Source organism: Oncorhynchus masou, chromosome 32, assembly GCF_036934945.1.
Source record: "Oncorhynchus masou masou isolate Uvic2021 chromosome 32, UVic_Omas_1.1, whole genome shotgun sequence".
Classification (NCBI taxonomy): Eukaryota; Metazoa; Chordata; class Actinopteri; order Salmoniformes; family Salmonidae; genus Oncorhynchus; species Oncorhynchus masou.
In genome coordinates, this window is record NC_088243.1 from 86,205,047 (window position 1) to 86,230,168 (window position 25,122).

At 44.2% G+C, this 25,122-nt stretch overlaps 1 protein-coding gene across 1 annotated transcript in view; it reads right to left on the reverse strand.

Moving 5' to 3' along the window:
* LOC135526752 (shootin-1-like) overlaps positions 1-25,122 on the reverse strand; it is a 30,381-nt gene that overhangs the window by 3,426 nt on the left and 1,833 nt on the right. Inside the window, 15 exon segments of the mRNA XM_064955378.1 lie at positions 126-258; positions 420-485; positions 1,004-1,018; positions 1,237-1,361; positions 1,529-1,602; positions 1,712-1,781; positions 1,784-1,858; positions 2,045-2,198; positions 2,837-2,983; positions 9,219-9,313; positions 9,611-9,692; positions 11,547-11,644; positions 13,282-13,444; positions 15,369-15,463; positions 22,043-22,103. Of these exon segments, the coding sequence (XP_064811450.1) occupies positions 126-258; positions 420-485; positions 1,004-1,018; positions 1,237-1,361; positions 1,529-1,602; positions 1,712-1,781; positions 1,784-1,858; positions 2,045-2,198; positions 2,837-2,983; positions 9,219-9,313; positions 9,611-9,692; positions 11,547-11,644; positions 13,282-13,444; positions 15,369-15,463; positions 22,043-22,103 (1,453 nt within the window).

Consider the following 25,122-nt stretch of genomic DNA (forward strand, 5'->3'; position numbering starts at 1 on the left):
ATCTTTGTTTCACCATTTAGATTTTCATGAAATTCACTGAGGAGGATGGTCCTCCTCTGAGGAGATTCTACTGATACCCATTTTAGGAGAATGAAGAAAGCCAAACAAACAAATGGTCTTGCTACCTCCTCCAGAGTCACAGGCCTGTTTCCGTCTCCTCCTGAGGATGACCTCCAGCTCACTGCTGACAGGGCTCTTCCCTGGGGGGCACGGGACCGACTCCTGAGACCCCCGACTGGGACTCTTTTTCACCGTCTCCTGGGGGGGGGGGGTCAGAAAGGGGGGGTCCAGAAATACAGACAACATGCTTTACAGTTGGTAACAGATATAATTATATAACATATATGTTTCATCACTTCTTAAAAGCATATGTGAGCTTTTATAATAAGGCTAATAAAATACAACATAACACTTCACACCAGAATGCCTTTCAGTTCTTCCATGGCACTCTCCTGTGGCAGCTTTTCTTCCATTACTGGAGGTTTCTAGGGGTTGAGAGAATGCTATTAATACATCAACTCAGTTAATAAACAGGACATAACACACATTTTCTTATGTGCTCACGCACACATCGGGCCTGGCAGCTGGTGTTAGCTTTTATCACATAGCTGGTCTACATTAGAGAGAATGAAGGTAAAAGCTGGAGGCCATTTTATTGATTTTTTTTTCTCCTCAGAGCCTGTAAGTTGTCATGGTGATTGTGTCAATCAATATAAAAGAAATGACATCAAAGCGACAGTCATGTGGTGTCTGTCCGTCTACACTGTGAGGTAATCCATGGACAATGTTACACAAAGAGAAAGAGCCCATTCCAAAAGCCAAACCGAAGACTGGTTTTAGTGAGAGATTAATAACAGAACTGTTATAATCCATTTCACTCTAGTACCATATGATGTGGCTTATCCATGTGATATGGGGTTTAGCATGTTGTTGTTGGGGGGTGATTTCAGGATCCCGAGAGACTTCACCGTCACAATATTGATGTAAAAGTCAATATACTCACTTTTACGACCCCTCTCTTTGGGGAGACAGTCAGTTGATTAGAAAACATGACATGGATGGAAAAATAAGGGAGTAATCAGTTTGACAACATTAAGTAGAGTCTATATTTCCACAGTTTGACAACATTAAGTAGAGTCTCTGTTTCCACAGTTTGACAACATTAAGTAGAGTCTATATTTCCACAATTTTCCAAGACAATTATTTCAACAAAACATGAACTGTTGACCTCTTCACCTTAGTGTCTCCTCCCTTGACAGGCCTCAGAACCACACCATGTTTAATCCTCTCCATCATCTCATTGACTGCCTTCACTTTGACGTTATCTGCACCTCCTTCTGCACCTCCTTCTGCACCTCCTTCTACAGGACAAGGAGAGGGACAGAGGGTTACATGGACAATATTGTAAAGATGTGTGATTTTAAAATAAGAAATTCCTCAATTATGAAGGATTTATTTCAATCATATTCTTGAAATTCTATATTATTCTGACAGGTGTAGATTTGATTCTAAGTGATTTCAAATGTACCAGGAGCTTGCTGTAACTTTGGGGATCCCCCCTTTGAACTCTTGGATGATTTCCTCATGATTGCAATCAGTGAGCTATTGAATGAAGAGTGTAAATTAAAGTATGATTAGACAGATCGGTGATTAAAGCATTCATTTCTCCATGCAAGCCTGTACACAACATATTAGCAGACTATTGTCCTACCTGAGGGGGTTGCATCGCGATGGGGGAGGGGGTGGAGGAGGAGGAGGGGGTGGTGGTGGGGGTGGAGGGGCTGGGGAACAGGGGCAGGGGTTGGGGCGATCCCTGGTGAGGGCTCAGCGCTCTTCTGGACCTGCAGCAGCTCTTGCACTAAAGATGTAAAAGACAGATGTGTTAGATGAAGCCTGGGTCACCAGTCTTTTAACATGAGAAGATGGACAACTATCTATTCCACTGGTAATGCTGTAGACGTATTCTTTCACAAAGCTGTAGGAATGAAATCTGTGGGTAACCCACAGTGTGATGTGATTGACAGCCCGTAGGTGTCCTCCTCACCTCTTTTCTCTAGGTCACGGTTCTTCTTCTCTACTTCCTGCAGACGTCCCTCTGTCTCTCTCTTCTCCTCCTCCATCAGGTCCAGCTGGCTCTGCAGCTCTGCTATCTGTTGTTTCAGAGAGTACTCCTGTAGCTCAGCCTCCAGAGCCTTCACCTACATGGATATACATGAATGGAGATCCATATTGACTATATTTTAGATGGACTGCGCATAATCACTGATCTACAAATCATTTTGCACCCCAAATAACTACACATTATGTGATCAAGATGAGCAATTCTGCTTTTTTTAACTCGTTTTGGTCTCTGAAGACCTTCAGAGTTGTTAATTCCAAGCGCCACAAGGTGAGACCATATATATATTTTTTTTACCTTTATTTAACCAGGCAAGTCAGTTAAGAACAAATTCTTATTTTCAATCATGGCCTAGGAACAGTGGGATAACTGCCTGTTCAGGGGCAGAATGACAGATTTGTACCTTGTCTATTTGAACTTACAACCTTCCGGTTACTAGCCCAACGCTCTAACCACTAGGCTACACTGCCGCCCCAAAGGAGTGTGTGTTAACGTTCTCTCTACAACACCTGGCATTTTCACCAAGAACATTTTGAAGTGCTGTGTAAGAGAAGACTTGAGCCTTGTGATTAAACATGTATTGATTTCACTGAAGCCCTTCTGTTGTATCCTCCTTGTTCCACTGACAGCACACTCTCTCCTCTCCCGTGCCAAGGATGGGCATTTTGGAATTGAAGCTCTGCCACACACTAAACAGACAGTTTCAGACATACCTACCTTCTGGTGATGCTGCAGTCTCTCCTGCTCCAGAGTCTTGGTAACATTAGCCACGTCCTCCAGAGCCTTGATCAGCTGCAGGCTGGGGTCAGCGTTCTGCAGCAGGATCATACTCTGTCTGTTAGCCTCTTTCTGCTTCACCAACATCTGCAGGAGGAGAGAGAAAGAAGGAAGGAGGGGAGGAGGGAAGGGAAGGGAAGAAGGAGGGAAAGAGAACAGGAGAGAAGAAGGGAATGAGAGGGTGTTTTGAAAGAAAAGAGGCCCAGGTTCTTCAGATATGGAAGCATTAGACTGTAGCATGAAGCAGGATATGGAAGCATTAGACTGGAGCATGAAGCAGGATATGGAAGCGTTAGACTGTAGCATGAAGCAGGATAGGGAAGCATTAGACTGTAGCATGAAGCAGGATATGGAAGCATTAGACTGGAGCATGAAGCAGGATATGGAAGCGTTAGACTGTAGCACAAAGCAGGATATGGAAGCATTAGACTGTAGCACAAAGCAGGATATGGAAGCATTAGACTGTAGCATGAAGCAGGATATGGAAGCATTAGACTGTAGCATGAAGCAGGATATGGAAGCATTAGACTGTAGCATGAAGCAGGATATGGAAGCATTAGACTGGAGCATGAAGCAGGATATGGAAGCATTAGACTGGAGCATGAAGCAGGATATGGAAGCATTAGACTGTAGCATGAAGCAGGATATGGAAGCATTAAACTGTAGCATGAAGCAGGATATGGAAGCATTAAACTGTAGCATGAAGCAGGATATGGAAGCATTAAACTGTAGCATGAAGCAGGATATGGAAGCATTAGACTGGAGCATGAAGCAGGATATGGAAGCATTAGACTGTAGCATGAAGCAGGATATGGAAGCATTAAACTGTAGCATGAAGCAGGATATGGAAGCATTAGACTGGAGCATGAAGCAGGATATGGAAGCATTAGACTGGAGCATGAAGCAGGATATGGAAGCATTAGACTGTAGCATGAAGCAGGATATGGAAGCATTAGACTGTAGCATGAAGCAGGATATGGAAGCATTAGACTGTAGCATGAAGCAGGATAGGGAAGCATTAGACTGTAGCATGAAGCAGGATATGGAAGTATTAGACTGGAGCATGAAGCAGGATATGGAAGCGTTAGACTGTAGCATGAAGCAGGATATGGAAGCATTAGACTGTAGCATGAAGCAGGATATGGAAGCATTAGACTGTAGCATGAAGCAGGATATGGAAGCATTAGACTGTAGCATGAAGCAGGATATGGAAGCATTAGACTGTAGCATGAAGCAGGATATGGAAGCATTAGACTGTAGCATGAAGCAGGATATGGAAGTATTAGACTGTAGCATGAAGCAGGATATGGAAGCATTAGACTGTAGCATGAAGCAGGATATGGAAGCATTAGACTGTAGCATGAAGCAGGATAGGGAAGCATTAGACTGTAGCATGAAGCAGGATATGGAAGTATTAGACTGGAGCATGAAGCAGGATATGGAAGCGTTAGACTGTAGCATGAAGCAGGATATGGAAGCATTAGACTGTAGCATGAAGCAGGATATGGAAGCATTAGACTGTAGCATGAAGCAGGATATGGAAGCATTAGACTGTAGCATGAAGCAGGATAGGGAAGCATTAGACTGTAGCATGAAGCAGGATATGGAAGTATTAGACTGGAGCATGAAGCAGGATATGGAAGCGTTAGACTGTAGCATGAAGCAGGATATGGAAGCATTAGACTGTAGCATGAAGCAGGATATGGAAGCATTAGACTGTAGCATGAAGCAGGATAGGGAAGCATTAGACTGTAGCATAAAGCAGGATATGGAAGCATTAGACTGTAGCATGAAGCAGGATAGGGAAGCATTAGACTGTAGCATGAAGCAGGATATGGAAGCATTAGACTGTAGCATGAAGCAGGATAGGGAAGCATTAGACTGTAGCATGAAGCAGGATAGGGAAGCATTAGACTGTAGCATAAAGCAGGATATGGAAGCATTAGACTGTAGCATGAAGCAGGATATGGAAGCATTAGACTGTAACATGAAGCAGGAAGTAAGCAGGTGTTGTTTTTATCTAAATGGTCAACAACCACAGCCATTCTCCAGAGAACCCCCTTCTCCTCTCCAGCATCAGGCCAAGCAGCGTAACAATTAACAGTACACACCACTACTGTGGCTGTGGTTCCCCCAAGCATATGTGTGCCCTTCAAAGCAGTGCTGAGTCTGTGCTGCTGTCAGTCCCCAGATTAGGACTAGTACTGCTGCTCAGTCCCCAGACTAGGACTAGTACTGCTGCTGCTCAGTCGCCAGACTAGGACTAGTACTGCTGCTCAGTCCCCAGACTAGGACCAATACTGCTGCTCAGTCCCCAGACTAGTACTAGTACTGCTGCTCAGTCCCCAGACTAGGACTAGTAATGCTGCTACTCAGTCCCCAGACTAGGACTAGTACTGCTGCTCAGTCCCCAGACTAGGACTAGTACTGCTGCTCAGTCCCCAGACTAGGACCAATACTGCTGCTCAGTCCCCAGACTAGGACTAGTACTGCTACTCAGTCCCCAGACTAGGACTAGTAATGCTGCTGCTCAGTCCCCAGACTAGGACTAGTACTGCTGCTCAGTCCCCAGACTAGGACTAATACTGCTACTCAGTCCCCAGACTAGGACTAGTACTGCTGCTCAGTCCCCAGACTAGGACTAGTACTGCTGCTCAGTCCCCAGACTAGGACTAATACTGCTACTCAGTCCCCAGACTAGGACTAGTACTGCTGCTCAGTCCCCAGACTAGGACTAGTACTGCTGCTCAGTCCCCAGACTAGGACTAGTAATGCTGCTGCTGCTCCTCAGTCCCCAAACTAGGACTAGTACTGCTGCTGCTGCTCCTCAGTCCCCAGACTAGGGCTAGTACTGCTGCTCAGTCCCCAGACTAGGACTAGAACTGCTGCTGCTCAGTCCCCAGACTAGGACTAGTACTGCTGCTGCTGCTCCTCAGTCCCCAGACTAGGACTAGTACTGCTGCTGCTGCTCCTCAGTCCCCAGACTAGGACTAGTACTGCTGCTGCTCAGTCCCCAGACTAGGACTAGTACTGCTGCTGCTGCTCCTCAGTCCCCAGACTAGGACTAGTACTGCTGCTGCTGCTCCTCAGTCCCCAGACTAGGACTAGTACTGCTGCTGCTGCTCCTCAGTCCCCAGACTAGGACTAGAACTGCTGCTGCTCAGTCCCCAGACTAGGGCTAGTACTGCTGCTCAGTCCCCAGACTAGGACTAGTACTGCTGCTGCTCAGTCCCCAGACCAGGACTAGAACTGCTGCTGCTCAGTCCCCAGACCAGGACTAGAACTGCTGCTCAGTCCCCAGACTAGGACTAGTACTGCTGCTGCTCAGTCCCCAGACTAGGACTAGTACTGCTGCTCAGTCCCCAGACAAGGACTAGTACTGCTGCTGCTCAGTCCCCAGACTAGGACTAATACTGCTACTCAGTCCCCAGACTAGGACTAGTACTGCTCCTCAGTCCCCAGACTAGGACTAGTACTGCTGCTCAGTCCCCAGACTAGGACCAATACTGCTACTCAGTCCCCAGACCAGGACTACTACTGCTGCTCAGTCCCCAGACTAGGACCAATACTGCTGCTCAGTCCCCAGACTAGGACTAGTACTGCTGCTGCTCCTCAGTCCCCAGACTAGTACTGCTCCTCAGTCCCCAGACTAGTACTGCTGTTGCTCCTCAGTCCCCAGACTAGTACTGCTCCTCAGTCCCCAGACTAGTACTGCTCCTCAGTCCCCAGACTAGTACTGCTCCTCAGTCCCCAGACTAGTACTGCTCCTCAGTCCCCAGACTAGGACTAGTACTGCTGCTCCTCAGTCCCCAGACTAGTACTAGTACTGCTACTCCTCAGTCCCCAGACTAGTACTGCTCCTCAGTCCCCAGACTAGTACTGTTCCTCAGTCCCCAGACTAGTACTGTTCCTCAGTCCCCAGACTAGTACTGCTCCTCAGTCCCCAGACTAGGGACTAGTGCTGCTCCTCAGTCCCCAGACTCGGACTAGAGGGTTTCTGCTATTGGATGTCAGTAAACACACATTCAGAAAAATCAAATATCCATTCCTCAACACAAAATAATGAATACTGAAATGAATTAGCAGTAAGAATATAAGTTACTGTTTATCGAACACTAATTTAAACATTAGTAATACAACAATTGTAGGGTAATAAAATAACCATATTATCAGAAAACATGTGGAGATGTCAGCTATCACACTAAGAGAACGACAACCAACATGGAGATGTCACCTATCACACTTAGAGCATGACAACAAACATGGAGATGTCAGCTATCACACTAAGAGAACGACAACCAACATGGAGATGTCAGCTATCACACTAAGAGAACGACAACCAACATGGAGATGTCAGCTATCACACTAAGAGAATGACAACCAACATAGAGATGTTGGCTATCACACTAAGAGAACGACAACCAACATGGAGATGTCACCTATCACACTTAGAGAACGACAACCAACATGGAGATGTCAGCTATCACACTAAGAGAACGACAACAAGCATGGAGATGTCAGCTATCACACTAAGAGAACGACAACCAACATGGAGATGTCAGCTATCACACTAAGAGAATGACAACAAACATGGAGATGTCACCTATCACACTAAGAGAATGACAACCAACATGGAGATGTCACCTATCACACTAAGAGAACGACAACCAACATGGAGATGTCAGCTATCACACTAAGAGAATGACAACCAACATGGAGATGTCAGCTATCACACTAAGAGAACGACAACCAACATGGAGATGTCAGCTATCACACTAAGAGAAAGACAACCAACATGGAGATGTCAGCTATCACACTAAGAGAACGACAACCAACATAGAGATGTCACCTGTCACACTAAGAGAACGACAACCAACATGGAGATGTCACCTATCACACTAAGAGAACGACAACCAACATGGAGATGTCAGCTATCACACTAAGAGAATGACAACAAACATGGAGATGTCAACTATCACACTAAGAGAACGACAACCAACATGGAGATGTCACCTATCACACTTAGAGAACGACAACCAACATGGAGATGTCACCTATCACACTAAGAGAATGACAACCAACATGGAGATGTCACCTATCACACTTAGAGAACGACAACCAACATGGAGATGTCACCTATCACACTAAGAGAATGACAACAAACATGGAGATGTCAGCTATCACACTAAGAGAACGACAACCAACATGGAGATGTCACCTATCACACTAAGAGAACGACAACAAACATGGAGATGTCACCTATCACACTTAGAGAACGACAACAAACATGGAGATGTCAGCTATCACACTAAGAGAACGACAACAAACATGGAGATGTCAACTATCACACTAAGAGAACGACAACAAGCATTTGGAGAAGTCAGCTGTCACACTAAGAGAACGACAACAAACATGGAGATGTCAGCTATCACACTAAGAGAACGACAACAAACATAGAGATGTCAACTATCACACTAAGAGAACGACAACAAGCATTTGGAGAAGTCAGCTGTCACACTAAGAGAACGACAACCAACATGGAGATGTCAGCTATCACACTAAGAGAATGACAACAAACATGGAGATGTCAGCTATCACACTAAGAGAACGACAACAAACATGGAGATGTCAGCTATCACACTAAGAGAACGACAACAAACATGGAGATGTCAGCTATCACACTAAGAGAACGACAACCAACATGGAGATGTCAGCTATCACACTAAGAGAATGACAACAAACATGGAGATGTCAACTATCACACTAAGAGAACGACAACAAGCATTTGGAGAAGTCAGCTGTCACACTAAGAGAACGACAACAAACATGGAGATGTCAGCTATCACACTAAGAGAACGACAACAAACATAGAGATGTCAGCTATCACACTAAGAGAACGACAACCAACATAGAGATGTCAGCTGTCACACTAAGAGAACGACAACAAACATGGAGATTTCAGCTATCACACTAAGAGAATGACAACAAACATGGAGATGTCAGCTATCACACTAAGAGAATGACAACAAACATGTGTACAAGTGAATAATTAACATGGTGCTTTAAGGTTTCATACAGTATAGTGACATTACCCCAGTCAACATGTCTTATATGAGTCTTCCCCTTCCTGCCTGCCTGTGAGCTGACTACCTACCTAACTGCCTGCCTACCTGCCTACCTGTTTGTCTGTCTACCTGCCTGTCTGTCTGCCTGTCTACCTACCTGCCTGCCTGCCTACCTGTCTGCCTATATACAGTGCCTTGCGGGGCCGAATACTTTCGCAAGGCACTGTACCTGACTGTCTGTCTGCCTGCCTGTCTACCTCGTGGGCGTAGGTCTCAGCCTTCACCCTCAGGCTCTGCTCCAAATCCAGCTGCTCCTTCATCTCCTCATACTCTGTAGTAGCCATCACAGACACTAGAGAAAGAGAGAGAGAGAGAGAGAGAGAGAGGGAGAGAGAGAGAGAGAGAGAGAGAGAGAGAGAGAGAGAGAGGAATTGAGGCAGAACAACACTAAAACACAGGCACTTGAGAAGGATGGGTCTAATTTAATTATCTAGCGCATAAAGCCTGAACCTGTTTACAGACCACTGTCTCTCTACCATAATGATGTCTCTCTACCCGGATGATATCTCTGAAGGGAATAGGAAGATTGTGTAGCAGTAGCCTTGACAGTTGATTAAGGATGGTGAGATGGGAGTATCATGTCACTCACCCCTATTGAACCTCTTGATGGTCTTGCTTTGCTGCTCCATGGTTTTGTGAAGCTCCTTCATTTCAGCCTGCTCCTTCTCAGCCTACAAACAGAGCAGAAAGGCTGGTAAAACATGAACAATCAAGGTTTATGGTGCTTCAACATGGCTGAGACTATAATATACTGTACACACAGTGCATTCGGAAAGTATTCAGACCCCTTGACCTTTTTCACATTTTATTACTATTGTAAAGTGGCTGTTCCACTGGATGTCAGAAGGTGAATTCACCAATTTGTAAGTCGCTCTGGATAAGAGCATCTGCTAAATGACTTAAATGTAATGTAAATGTAATTACGTTACAGCCTTAATCTAAAATGGATGAAATCTTTTTCCCCCCTCAACAATCTAAACACAATACCCCATAATGACAAAGCAAAAACAGGTTTTTAGACATTTTTGCACATGTATTAAAATTAAAAAACAGAAATAGGTTATTTGCAAAAGTATTCAGACCCTGTGCTATGAGACTCGAAATTTGATTCAGGAGCATCTGTTTCCATTGACCATCCTTGAGATGTTTCTACAACTTGATTGGAGTCCACCTGTGGTAAATTCAATTGATTGGACATGACACACAACTGTCTATATAAGGTCCCACAGTTGACAGTGCACATCAGAGCAAAAAATAAACCATGAGGTCAAAGGAATTGTCCTAAGAGCCCGGAGGCAGGATTTCGTCGAGGCACAGATCTGGGGAAGGGTAACAAAACATGTCTGCAGTATTGAAGGTCCCCAAGAACACAGTGGTCTCCATCATTCTAAAATGGTAAAGGTTTGGAACAACCAAGACTCTTCCTAGAGCTGGCCACCCGGCCAACCTGAGAAATCTTGGGACAAGGACCTTGGTCAGGGAGATGATCAAGAACCCGATGGTCACTCTGACAGAGGTCTAGAGTTTATCTGTGGAGATGGGAGAACCTTCCAGAAAGACAACCATCTCTGCAGCACTCCACCTATCAGTCCTTTATGGTAGAGTGGCCAGACGGAAGCCACTCCTCAGTAAAAGGTACATGACAGCCCGCTTGGAGTTTGTCAAAATGCACCTAAAGACTCTGACCATGAGAAACAAGATTCTCTGGTCTGATGAAACCAAGATTGAACTCTTTGGCTTGAATGCCAAGCGTCACGTCTGGAGGAAATCTGGCACCATCCCTACGGTGAAGCATGGAGGTGGCAGCATCATGCTGCCACCACGACCCTAAACAAAGTGGCCAAGACAACACAGGAGGGGCTTCGTGTCCTTGAGTGGCCCAGCCAGAGCCCAGACTTCAACCTGATCGTACATCTCTAGAGAGACCTGAAAACAGCTGTGCAGCGATGCTCCCCATCCAACTTGACAGAACTTGAGAGGATCTGCAGAGAAGAATGGGAGAAACTAAAATACTGGTGTGCCAAGCTTGTAGCGTCATACCCAAGAAGATTCGAAGCTGTAATTGCTGCTGAAGGTGCTTCAACAAAGTGCTGAGTAAAGGGTCTGAATAATTATGTAAATGTGATATTTCAGTTTTGTATTTTTTATAAATTAGTAAACATTTCTACAAACATGTTTTTGCTTTGTCATTATGGGGTATTGTGATGTCATTATGGGGTATTGTGATGTCATTATGGGGTATTGTGAGGTGGGGAAAAAAACACTTGAATCCATTTTAGAATAAGGCTGTAACATAACAAAATGTTTAAAACGTCAAGGGGTCTGAATACTTTCCGAATGCACTGGAAAAAAGATGAGACTATCTGAACAGAGATATTCTGCATTCACGCTCATATAATAGAATACAAGTCCTCTCACCAGCCCTCAGAATCCCACCGCAAACAGACAGAGACAGGTTCTGTGCTTGTCTGAGACAGACCTCCTGTGAGAGGTATTGATTACCAGGCCTGGTAGTGGATACTCACCAGGGCTGTTAGCTCTTCAATCTGTCTCTGCTGCTCCTGAAGCTGACAGGAAAGTCTCTTCTTCTCCTCCAGCAGACTGCTCACGGTCTCCTGCAGCTCTGGAGGGGAAGAAAGAGGTTCCTGGATGACACGATGTGATGACATCTCTTCACTACTAAGATTCAAACATATAGCTCTATTACTCTGGCATTTTAACATGGTTTATCTTGCTACTGGAAATACCATTAGAAAAAAACAACAGAAAGGGGAATCCTAATATGCTGTACAGGCACAACATAATTTCATTGCAGTCAGTCCATAACCCTGTCAAGACAAATCAAGACAAAGGGTCTGATATAGCGTTGACCTGCTGTTGGTATTGGCTGGTACGAGTCAGGGCTGGTGTACTGCGTGTCTGTCTGTGTACGGGTCTGGTAGGTACCCGGTACTGTCTGTGTACGGGTCTGGTAGGTACCCGGTACTGTCTGTGTACGGGTCTGGTACCTTTAACCTGCTGTTGGTACTGGCTGTAGGGGTCAGGGCTGGTGTCCTGTGTGTCTGTCTGTGTACGGGTCTGGTAGACTGTGTATAAGACAGTAGATTAGGAATTGTTAGTTAGATTACTTGTTGGTTATTACTGCATTGTCGGAACTAGAAGCACAAGCATTTCGCTACACTCGCATTAACATCTGCTAACCATGTGTATGTGACAAATAAAATTTGATTTGATTTGATTTGATTTTAGGTACCCAGTACTGTCTGTGTACGGGTCTGGTAGACTGTGTATAAGACAGTAGATTAGGAATTGTTAGTTAGATTACTTGTTGGTTATTACTGCATTGTCGGAACTAGAAGCACAAGCATTTCGCTACACTCGCATTAACATCTGCTAACCATGTGTATGTGACAAATAAAATTTGATTTGATTTGATTTGATTTTAGGTACCCAGTACTGTCTGTGTACGGGTCTGGTACCTTTACCCTGCTGTTGGTACTGGCTGTAGGGGTCAGGGCTGGTGTCCTGTGTGTCTGTCTGTGTACGGGTCTGGTAGGTACCCGGTACTGTTAGTGTACGGGTCTGGTAGGTACCCAGTACTGTCTGTGTACGGGTTTGGTACCTTTAACCTGCTGTTGGTACTGGCTGTAGGGGTCAGGGCTGGTGTCCTGTGTGTCTGTCTGTGTATGGGTCTGGTAGGTACCCAGTACTGTCTGTGTACAGGTCTGGTAGGTACCCAGTACTGTCTGTGTACGGGTCTGGTACCTTTAACCTGCTGTTGGTACTGGCTGTAGGGGTCAGGGCTGGTGTCCTGTGTGTCTGTCTGTGTATGGGTCTGGTAGGTACCCAGTACTGTCTGTGTATGGGTCTGGTAGGTACCCAGTACTGTTAGTGTACGGGTCTGGTAGGTACCCGGTACTGTCTGTGTACGGGTCTAGTAGGTACCCGGTACTGTCTGTGTACGGGTCTGGTAGGTACCCGGTACTGTCTGTTTACGGGTCTGGTAGGTACCCAGTACTGTCTGTGTACGGGTTTGGTACCTTTAACCTGCTGTTGGTACTGGCTGTAGGGGTCAGGGCTGGTGTCCTGTGTGTCTGTCTGTGTACGGGTCTGGTAGGTACCCAGTACTGTCTGTTTACGGGTCTGGTACCTTTACCCTGCTGTTGGTACTGGCTGTAGGGGTCAGGGCTGGTGTCCTGTGTGTCTGTCTGTGTACGGGTCTGGTAGGTACCCGGTACTGTCTGTGTACGGGTCTGGTACCTTTAACCTGCTGTTGGTACTGGCTGTAGGGGTCAGGGCTGGTGTCCTGTGTGTCCGTCTCCTCTTCCAGAGGTATGCAGTCTGTGATACTAGGTAGCATCTCATCCAGACAGGGTCGAGACGACAGGCTCAGATACTTCAGCTTCCTGTTCTCACTGTTCAACTGGGAGACAAACAACACACACTGGATTATATATGATAAAGACAAATTATATAAAGCTGATAACAGAGGTCGATAGCACACCTCAAAATACACTGATTTAGCATGTTGATTGTTTGTGTTATTGTAAAATATGTATGTACTGTAGCCTACACATCAGAGGCTTATGGAAATAAACATTATGCACACAAGCATATACAAATAATCAACATTATGCACACAAGTCTACACAAATAACCAACATTATGCACACAAGTCTATACAAATAACCAACATTATGCACACAAGTCTACACAAATAACCAACATTATGCACACAAGCCTATACAAATAACCAACATTATGCACACAAGTCTACACAAATAACCAACATTATGCACACAAGCCTATACAAATAACCAACATTATGCACACAAGTCTACACAAATAACCAACATTATGCACACAAGCCTATACAAATAACCAACATTATGCACACAAGTCTACACAAATAACCAACATTATGCACACAAGTCTACACAAATAACCAACATTATGCACACAAGTCTACACAAATAATCAACATTATGCACACAAGTCTACACAAATAACCAACATTATGCACACAAGTCTACACAAATAACCAACATTATGCACACAAGTCTACACAAATAACCAACATTATGCACACAAGCCTATACAAATAACCAACATTATGCACACAAGTCTACACAAATAACCAACATTATGCACACAAGCCTATACAAATAACCAACATTATGCACACAAGCCTACACAAATAACCAACATTATGCACACAAGCCTACACAAATAACCAACATTATGCACACAAGTCTACACAAATAACCAACATTATGCACACAAGCCTATACAAATAACCAACATTATGCACACAAGCCTACACAAATAACCAATATTATGCACACAAGCCTACACAAATAACCAACATTATGCACACAAGCCTACACAAATAACCAGCATTATGCACACAAGTCTAAACAAATAACCAACATTATGCACACAAGTCTACACAAATAACCAACATTATGCACACAAGCCTATACAAATAACCAACATTATGCACACAAGTCTACACAAATAACCAACATTATGCACACAAGCCTATACAAATAACTAAACATTATGCACACACGCCTACACAAATAACCAACATTATGCACACAAGTCTACACAAATAACCAACATTATGCACACAAGCATACACAAATAACCAACATTATGCACACAAGCCTATACAAATAACCAACATTATGCACACAAGCCTATACAAATAACCAACATTCTAATGATCTCTAGTCTAGATCCATTTAACCACCTCGCAGTGTCAGTCTCTTTCTTACCTTGGTGGCAAGGGCCTCAACTACTAAGCCAAGCAGTGTGAGTCTCTTACCTTGGTGGCAAAGGGCCTCAACTACTAAGCCAAGCAGTGTGAGTCTCTTACCTTGGTGGCAAAGGGCCTCAACTACTAAGTCAAGCAGTGTGAGTCTCTTACCTTGGTGGCAAGGGCCTCAACTACTAAGCCAAGCAGTGTGAGTCTCTTACCTTGGTGGCAAAGCGCCTCAACTACTAAGTCAAGCAGTGTGAGTCTCTTACCTTGGTGGCAAGGGCCTCAACTACTAAGCCAAGCAGTGTGAGTCTCTTTCTTACCTTGGTGGCAAGGGCCTCAACTACTAAGTCAAGCAGTGTGAGTCTCTTACATTTACATTTAAGTCATTTAGCAGACGCTCTTATCCAGAGCGACTTACAAATTGGTGAATTCACCTTCTGACATCCAGTGGAACAGCCACTTTACAATAGTGCATCTAAATCATTAAGGGGGGGGGGGGGGGGGTGGTGAGAAGGATTACTTATCCTATCCTTGGTGGCAAGGGCCTCAACTACTAAGTCAAGCAGTGTGTGTCTCTTACCTTGGTGGCAAGGGCCTCAGCATTTTCTCTGCAGGATTTTTCTATCTCCAGCTGCGTCTGCAGAACGCTCACCTCCTCGATCACCATTTGGGAAACTGGAATAGAAAAAAATATTACATTGCACTTTGTTTTATTATTTTATGGTACGATTTGACTCCTATTTTAAATAATGAATGAATGACAGAATGGGGGGCAATATGTCTATTGTGTTACTGTATTTCCCCTTTGAACTAGTCAGTTTCCCTCTATTTCCCCTTCCTGTTGAGCTATTCAGTTTCCCTCTATTTCCCCTTCCTGTTGAGCTATTCAGTTTCCCTCTATTTCCCCTTCCTGTTGAGCTATTCAGTTTCCCTCTATTTCCCCTTCCTGTTGAGCTATTCAGTTTCCCTCTATTTCCCCTTCCTGTTGAGCTATTCAGTTTTCCCTCTATTTCCCTTCTCCCTATGGGGCTATTCAGTTTCCCTCTGTTTGCCTTCTCCCTATGGAGATATTAATTTTCCCTCTATTTCCCCTTCTCCCTATTGAGCTATTCAGTTTCCCTCTATTTCCCATTCTCCCTATTGAGCTATTCAGTTTCCCTTTATTTCCTCTTCTCCCTATTGAACTATTCAGTTTCCCTGTATTTCCTCTTCTCCTTATTGAGCTATTCAGTTTCCCTTTATTTCCCCTTCTCCTTATTGAACAATTCAGTTGCCCTCTATTTCTCCTTATTGAGCTATTCAGTTTCCCTTAATTTCCCCTTCTCCTTATTGAACAATTCAGTTTCCCTCTATTTCCCCTTCTTCCTGTTGAGCTATTCAGTTTCCCTATATTTCCCCCTCTCCCTATTGAACTATTCAGTTTCCCTCTATTTCCCCTTCTCCCTATTGAGCTATTCAGTTTCCCTCTATTTCCCGTCTCCCTATTGAGCTATTCCGTTTCCCTTTATTTCCTCTTCTCCTTATTGAGCTATTCAGTTTCCCTCTATTTCCCATTCTCCCTATTGAGCTATTCAGTTTCCCTTTATTTCCCATTCTCCCTATTGAGCTATTCAGTTTCCCTTTATTTCCTCTTCTCCTTATTGAACTATTCAGTTTCCCTTTATTTCCTCTTCTCCTTATTGAACTATTCAGTTTCCCTTTATTTCCCCCTCTCCTTATTGAACAATTCAGTTTCCCTTTATTTCCCCCTCTCCTTATTGAACAATTCAGTTTCCCTCTATTCCTCCTTATTGAGCTTTTCAGTTTCCCTCTATTTCTCCTTATTGATATAATCAGTTTCCCTCTATTTCTCCTCATTGAGCTATTCAGTTTCCTTCAATTTCTCCTTATTGATCTATTCAGGGTCCTTCTGGCGACAGACAGAACTTTAGCAGGGTCCATGTGACATTCTGATGTAACCAGATCACGTTTCACTGTAGACCAGGAAGGCTCTAGCCCTTTAAAGTCATTTATTAGTATTTACTCTAGCTACTAAATACTCTACAATCACTACAATCAACTAAGGTCCATGTGGTTCCATTGAATATTTAAGCTTATCCTGAATTTTTGTGGTTATCTTTGTTTCAAAACAAAAGGCTACAGTACTTAAAATGTTCTTAAAATATTTAACGGGCAAATTAGATTGGGTGCTGCTGTTGAAAGGAAAAGAGCTGCAATCATTCTCCCATTTGCACTTAACCACTGCATATTGGTAGACTCACTACACCTAGAACACCCACTATACCTACAACCCCAACAACACCCACTATACCTACAACCCCTACAACACCCACTACACCCCCTGAACCCATTACACCCCCTAAACCTACAATACTCACTACACCTACAAAAAACCCAACACCCATTCCACCTACAAAACCCACAACACTCCCAACACCTACAACCCCCACTACACCCCCAACACCTACAACACCCACTACACCCCCAACACCTACAACACCCTCTACACCCCCAACAGCCACTACACCCCCAAAAGCCACTACACCCATAACACCCACAACACCCAGATAGCCATCATTTGTAAATTATTGAAATGCTACCCAACCAACGTTCCCTCTAAACTGCTTGTGTGCAGGACTGCAGTGCAGAATACATTTCAGCCAGAGCAGAGAAGCATGAGATGAAGCTTCACTCAACTTTCTACTGTTTCCCCTATTAGTGAACAATATCGACGTTTCCCTCTTCTGTGAGAATTGTGATCGAATCAACGCAGTGTTAAGCTACTTTCAATGCACCATTCTGAAACAGAGCGCATTGGAGTAGGATTCTGTTGCATTGACAGGCACGACCACTACTCTCCCAGACCGGTGCGCCATATCCAATCAGAGCTGCATTATCCTTATACTGTATGCAAATAGACCATTTCCATGTATGAATCTGTGCCATTCACTTTGAATTGGACAATGTTAAGGCTATACAGTATGTGCGGTTGTGATAAGATGCGCTTGTTTTGAGATCAAAGTGAGAGCTGCATGTCGCCACGTGTGCACATTTTGTTTATATCTTTTGCTAGTTAGCGAGTTATTATCCCAGTTATAGCTCATTTCTAGTCGGCAATGGGGGAGTGGCTGCTTCCTACAAGAGCACAAAACGTATTTCTTGCCATCTTTGAAAAACTAGTCAGGGAAAGAGCTTTTTTTCTGTTTTAAAGGGGGAGTGTTGTATTTTCAGACGAGTAGCCAATAGGCAGAGGGTAGCATCATTTGTCTGATTCCCTGTTGTAATGTATGGGAATAATTATATTTTGTTTCTTGCATCAAACCAACACAACATTTTCAGTCACCTCCTTGTCTGAAGGACAAGCTGATAAGCCCTGCATGTTTTTTCCAAAAGTCTCATGGAATGTAGGCCAGCATTGAAAACCACACATTGGCTGCTACTGTAGGCTGAATGATAGAACAGCTATTCCCATGTTTTAATGTTATGGGATGTATTTTATTCCATTGTTTTTGTTGGTAGGCCACATGTTATAACTGTAACTTAAAGAGGGTACAGCCTCAGTGTTCACAATAAACGCGCGCCCCAAAAAATTGCACAGAATTCTTCACAACTGTTCAAGTTTGTGCTCAGCAGACCTGATATTTGCTCAGTGTTGAAAAAAATGAGAGGGAACATTGCTCCCTACGCATCGTAGTTGATAGAGTGTATACTACTACAGTACATCTGGCCACTCAAAGGGAGAATCTGGTTTCATCTGTTTCATCAATCCAACTCGGGATACAACAGCCTACCTAGGCTGCTAAACTCCCCCTGTCCTCTGTGTTCTGCCGAAGCAGCCACTGTGTTTATTCATGTGCTGTATTGTTCCGTTGCAGCAAAAAAACACAACATTTTAATGCAATATTCAACATGTTAATGCTTATTCATTCACTTGCTTTAATGCCTTCTGAACACACATGCCTCTGCATATTATCCCCAGCTTGATTTACAACATTTTTACAAAGCAGTGGGTCGATCCTAACCCTGGCGTCTGACACTGAGCATGCATGAGTCCCTGAGAATTCTGGGAAAGGGGATAGGTGATTCTGCTTGTTATCACGCTTAGGAGCAGTAGGAAAGTTCTGCAACACACACACACACACACACACACACACACACACACACACACACACACACACACACACACACACACACACACACACACACACACACACACACACACACACACACACACACACACACACACACACACACACACATGATGACAGGCTGATCTCTATAGCTGTCCCACGGTTAAACTACTCCTCTCTGACTCCCTGGATAGTGGATCTCCACATGAGACTAGTGGAAGAGCAGAGCTGGAGGGGCTGTGTGTCTGTATTGAGGTAGAGATTCTAGGTCAATAACTACTCTATGCTCAATGCTCCTTGAGCTGAATGTTGCCTCCAAAAAAACCTGCCTTTAACATGGTGTCATATACTCTGTAGAGAAGCGTTGAGGAAGGCAGTGCCTGTGTACCAAATGGCACCCTATTCCTTACATGGCGCACTACGTTTCACCAGGGTGTCATTTGGGATACAGACAGTGACTTACTCAGAGCTCCTCTACAGAGGCAGCAGAATATTATCCTAGACACCAAGCATGTACCGCTGTCAGGAGGGAGAGGAGCTAAGCTAGGCTAATCAGCAGGGATTGCAGAGTCATGCTGGCTCGCTGCGTCAAATGCTGCAGGCCTGAGTCAGCGATGTGGTCTTGGAAGTACTATTGTTGTTTGAATGTAAATCAGCCATCTTCTGGTCCTAGCAAAGCAAATAGTTTATAGCCTATAATTACAGGATTCCAGTAATATTGAAAATAAGCTATCTTCATTTTCAGAGATTATATAGCTAATGGTAATTGCATGATAAATTGTAGTTGGTCATACATACTAATATCTCTTGTTTTAAGTGCATGTCAACTTGAAATTATATTTTAAAAGCTTATATCCCTATATTGACTAGGGTATAATGTACCTATAAAATATACAGTCTCACTCCTAATGAAAGAACACAATAGAAGAGATGCCAGACTGGAACACAGGAGCAGCCCCTTTCTTTCTCTAGTAATGAATCATTCATAACTGAGGATTTGAATAATGCAGTGTAATAACACGAGGTGTTGGCAGGGTGACTTGTGGTTCTCATCGGAGATGAATGAATGCCGACCACAGCAGAGGACAGAGGAGAGACACAGTCCCCCTGATTATAATAAGACCTGGTAATAACACGAGGTGTTGGCGTGGTGACTGTGGTTCTCATCGGAGATGAATGAATGCCGACCACAGCAGAGGACGGAGGAGAGACACAGTCCCCCTGATTATAATAAGACCTGGTAATAACACGAGGTGTTGGCAGGGTGACTGTGGTTCTCATCGGAGATGAATGAATGCCGACCACAGCAGAGGACGGAGGAGAGACACAGTCCCCCTGATTATAATAAGACCTGGTAATAACACGAGGTGTTGGCATGGTGACTGTGGTTCTCATCGGAGATGAATGAATGCCGAGCACAGCAGAGGACGGAGGAGAGACACAGTCCCCCTGATTATAATAAGACCTGGTAATAACACGAGGTGTTGGCGTGGTGACTGTGGTTCTCATCGGAGATGAATGAATGCCGACCACAGCAGAGGACGGAGGAGAGACACAGTCCCCCTGATTATAATAAGACCTGGTAATAACACGAGGTGTTGGCAGGGTGACTGTGGTTCAGATCAGCGAGATGAATGAATGCCGACCACAGCAGAGGACGGAGGAGAGACACAGTCCCCCTGATTATAATAAGACCTGGTAATAACACGAGGTGTTGGCGTGGTGACTGTGGTTCAGATCAGCGAGATGAATGAATGCCGACCACAGCAGAGGACGGAGGAGAGACACAGTCCCCCTGATTATAATAAGACCTGGTAATAACACGAGGTGTTGGCGTGGTGACTGTGGTTCTCATCGGAGATGAATGAATGCCGACCACAGCAGAGGACGGAGGAGAGACACAGTCCCCCTGATTATAATAAGACCTGGTAATAACACGAGGTGTTGGCAGGGTGACTGTGGTTCAGATCAGCGAGATGAATGAATGCCGACCACAGCAGAGGACGGAGGAGAGACACAGTCCCCCTGATTATAATAAGACCTGGTAATAACACGAGGTGTTGGCGTGGTGACTGTGGTTCTCATCGGAGATGAATGAATGCCGACCACAGCAGAGGACGGAGGAGAGACACAGTCCCCCTGATTATAATAAGACCTGGTAATAACACGAGGTGTTGGCAGGGTGACTTGTGGTTCTCATCGGAGATGAATGAATGCCGACCACAGCAGAGGACGGAGGAGAGACACAGTCCCCCTGATTATAATAAGACCTGGTAATAACACATTATTTTGCCACAGCTGAAGACTCCTATGGAGTCTAGGAGTCTACAGTCATAATTCAGAGCAACCTGTCTCTAACTATCTATTGTTCAGGTTGAAGGCCAGAAATCAAAATAGGCTACCTCTCTGTTTAACGTTGCCTGTCTGGGAAGCTGAAACTGGTCAGCAGAATTGGTTCCAGCTTGGTTGAGGAGAGAGACACACATCCAACTTTATTAGGTTATGTAAGAAAAATGATTTCATGCTGCACTTCAAAAGGTCAAAACTTCTTACACGATTTACCGATCCTACAAAAGTGTCAAGCAGAAGCATTACAGAACCTGGACTGGTAACGATACAGCCAACCATCTGAATGAAATGCTGATGACGCAACCTACAATTCAACATTCCCAAAGACAGCTAACTGAAAGCTGTGAGAAAGTAGCACAACAACACTGTCATACAAATGCAACACTGAACGTTAAACCTACAGTATACTGTAGCTGTGAACGTTGAATATTGAGCGGTTATTGTCTTTCTTACCTCGCATAATGATATCAGACTCCAGCACTCAACCCTGTAACCTTGTTCCTTACCAAATCAATTGTTAATGGAGCTACTGTAGTATTTTATTACATGTTGCTAGGAAGAACTGGGCAGGGTTGCCAAAACACAAGTCCGTGACTATGGTTGGCTGAGGCCTCCGCGTGGGTGATGGAAACTGGGATACCTTCTTACACCCACCCATTCAGGAGCCAGTTTGGAGAGGCGGTCATCACCAGAGGGGTGTGTAGAGAGGTGTGAGGAAGGGTAATGAGTGTAACAGTAGTGTAAAATGTGTGGTGGGTCAGTGTCTGGAACTCACCTCTCTTGATGTGTTTCAGCTCGCTCTCTGCTTCATCTCTCTCTTCAGTCAGTCTCTTGCACTAAGGAACAGGAGTGAATGGGGTCACAAGAAAGTAATGTTCTACAATACGATCATATGCAGGCCACAGTCACCACTTAACAAACACAAATAGATCTCCATTCACAATCCATTGAAGTGCAGTTAATTGACTACAGTAATCCCATAGGCCTTCATTGTTACAGGGTATGAAGGATAGGACACTGGACTCACGACACTGACCTTCTGTCAACACACTGTCTCTATCTGTCACAGAATTTCAGTCTGTGGCAGACCCTCACAAACTTTTACAGATGCACCATTGAGAGCATCCTGTCAGGCTGTATCGCCGTTTGGTACAGCAAATGCCCTGTCCGCAACCGCAGGGCTCTCCGTGAGGTTGGTGGGGTCAGCCCAACGCATCACCGGGGTCACACCTCCTGCCCTTCAGGACATCTACAGCACCCGGTGTCACAGGAAGGTCAAGAAGATCCTCAAGGACCTCAGCCACCCGAGCCATGGCCTGTTCACCCCGCTATCCTCCAGAAGGCGAGGTCAGTGCAGGTGCATCAAAGCTGGGATCGAGAGACTGAAAACCAGCTTCTATCTCAAGGCCATCAGACTGTTAAACAGTCACCACTAGCCAACCTCTCCCAAGTACTCTGCCCTAAACTTTAGCCACTGTCACTAGCCGACTACCACCCATTTACTCAACCCTGCACCTTAGAGGCTGCTGCTTATGCACATAGACCTGGAACACTGGTCATTTTAATAATGGAACACTGGTCATTTTAATAATGGAACACTTGACACTTTGATAATGTTTACATACTGTTTTACCCATTTAATTTATATATATGCTGTATTCTTGTCAAGGCCATCCTATTTAGCTATTGCTGTACATATACTATTCTATCCTATGTATTCTATATACTACATATTCTATCCATATACTGTCCATAATTTCTATGCATCCCATTATATATATATATATACACAATACCAGTCAGTGAAAGTTTCTTCAAGTGCAGTCGCAAAAACAATCAAGTGCTATGATGAAACTGGCTCTCATGAGGACCACCACAGGAAAGGACCACCCAGAGTTACCTCTGCCGCAGAGGATAAGTTCATTACAGTTGCCAGCCTCAGAAATTGCAACCCAAATAAATGCTTCACAGAGTTCAAGTAACATACATCTCAACATCAACTGTTCAGAGGAGACTGCATGAATCAGGCCGCCTTCGTGGTTGAATTGCTGCAAAGAACCCACTACTAAAGGACACCAATAAGAAGAAGAGACTTGCTTGGGCCAAGATACACAAGTAATGGATATTAGACTGGTGGAAATATGTCATTTAGTCTGATTAGTCCAAATTTTAGATTTTTGGTTCCAACCGCTGTGTCTTTGTGAGACACCGAGTAGGAGAAAAGATTATCTCCGCATGTGTGGTTCCCACCGTGAAGCATGGAGGAGGTGTGATGGTTTTGGTGGCCTTTGCTGGTGGCACTGTCTGTGATTTATTTAGGATTCAAGGCACACTTAACCAGCATGGCTTCAACAGCATTCTGCAGCTGTCACGACTTCCGCCGAAGTCGGTCCCTCTCCTTGTTCGGGCGGTGTTCGGCGGTCGACGTCAACAACCTTCTATTCATCACTGATCCATTTTTCATTTTCCATGAGTTTTGTCTTGTCTTCCTTCACACCTGGTTCCAATCCCATCAATGACATGTTGTGTATTAAATCCTCTGTTTCCCCTCATGTCCGTGTCGGAGATTGTTTGATTGTATGTTTGTGTATTATGTGTTGGTGTGCGACGGGTTTTGTACCCACTTTTAATTATTTTGTAATTTGGGTTTTGGAGTTTTGTGAAGCACTGATTAAACAACTCCATTTATACCAAGTTTAATTCTCTTGCCCCTGACTTCCCTGCCACCAACACAAAACCATTACAGCAGCGATATGCCATTTAATCTGGTTTGCGCTTTGTGGGACTATATTTTGTTTTCCAACAGGATAATGACCCAAAACACACCTCCAGGCTGTGTAAGGGCTATTTGACCAAGGAGAGTGATGGAGTGCTGCATCAGATGACCTGGCCTCCACAATCATCCTACCTCAACCAAAATGAGATGGTTTGGGATGAGTTGAAACTCAGAGTGAAGGAAAAGCAGCCAACAAGTGCTCAGCATATGTGGGAACTCCTTCAAGATTGATGGAATAACATTCCAGGTGAAGCTGGTTGAGCAAATGCAAAGAGTGTGTCATCAAGGCAAAGGGTGGCTGCTTTGAAGAATCTCAAATATAAAAAAATATTTGGATTTGTTTGACACTTTTTCAGTTGCTACATGATTCCATATGTGTTATTTCATAGTTTTGATATCTTCACTTTCATTCTACAATGTAGAAAATAGTAAAAATAAATAAAAACCCTTGAATGAGTAGGTGTGTCCAAACTTTTAAATGGTATTGTATATATACACACACAGTGCATTCGGAAAGTATTCAGACCCCTTGACTTTTTCCACGTTGTTACATTACTGCCTTATTCTAAAATTGATTAAATTATTTTTTCCCCCTCAATCTACACACAATACCCCATAATGACAAAGCAAAAACAGGTTTATAGAAATGTTTGCAAATTTATAAAAAATAAAAACAGAAATACCTTATTTACATAAGTATTCAGACCCTTTGCTATGAGACTCAAAATTGAGCTCAGGTGCATCCTGTTTCCATTGATCATCCTTGAGATGACTTGGAGTCCAACTGTGGTAAATTCAATTGATTGGACATGATTTGGAAAGGCACATACCTGTCTATATAAGGTCCCGCAGTTAACAGTGCATGTCATAGCAAAAACCAAGCCGTGATGTCAAAGGAATTGTCCTAAGAGCTCCGAGACAGGATTGTGTCAAGGCACAGATCTGGGGAAGAGTACCAAAGAATGTCTGCAGCATTGAAGGTCTCCAAGAACACAGTGGCCTCCATCGTTCCTAAATGGAAGAAGTTTGGAACCACCAAGACTCTTCCTAGAGCTGGCTGCCCAGCCAAACTGAGCAAT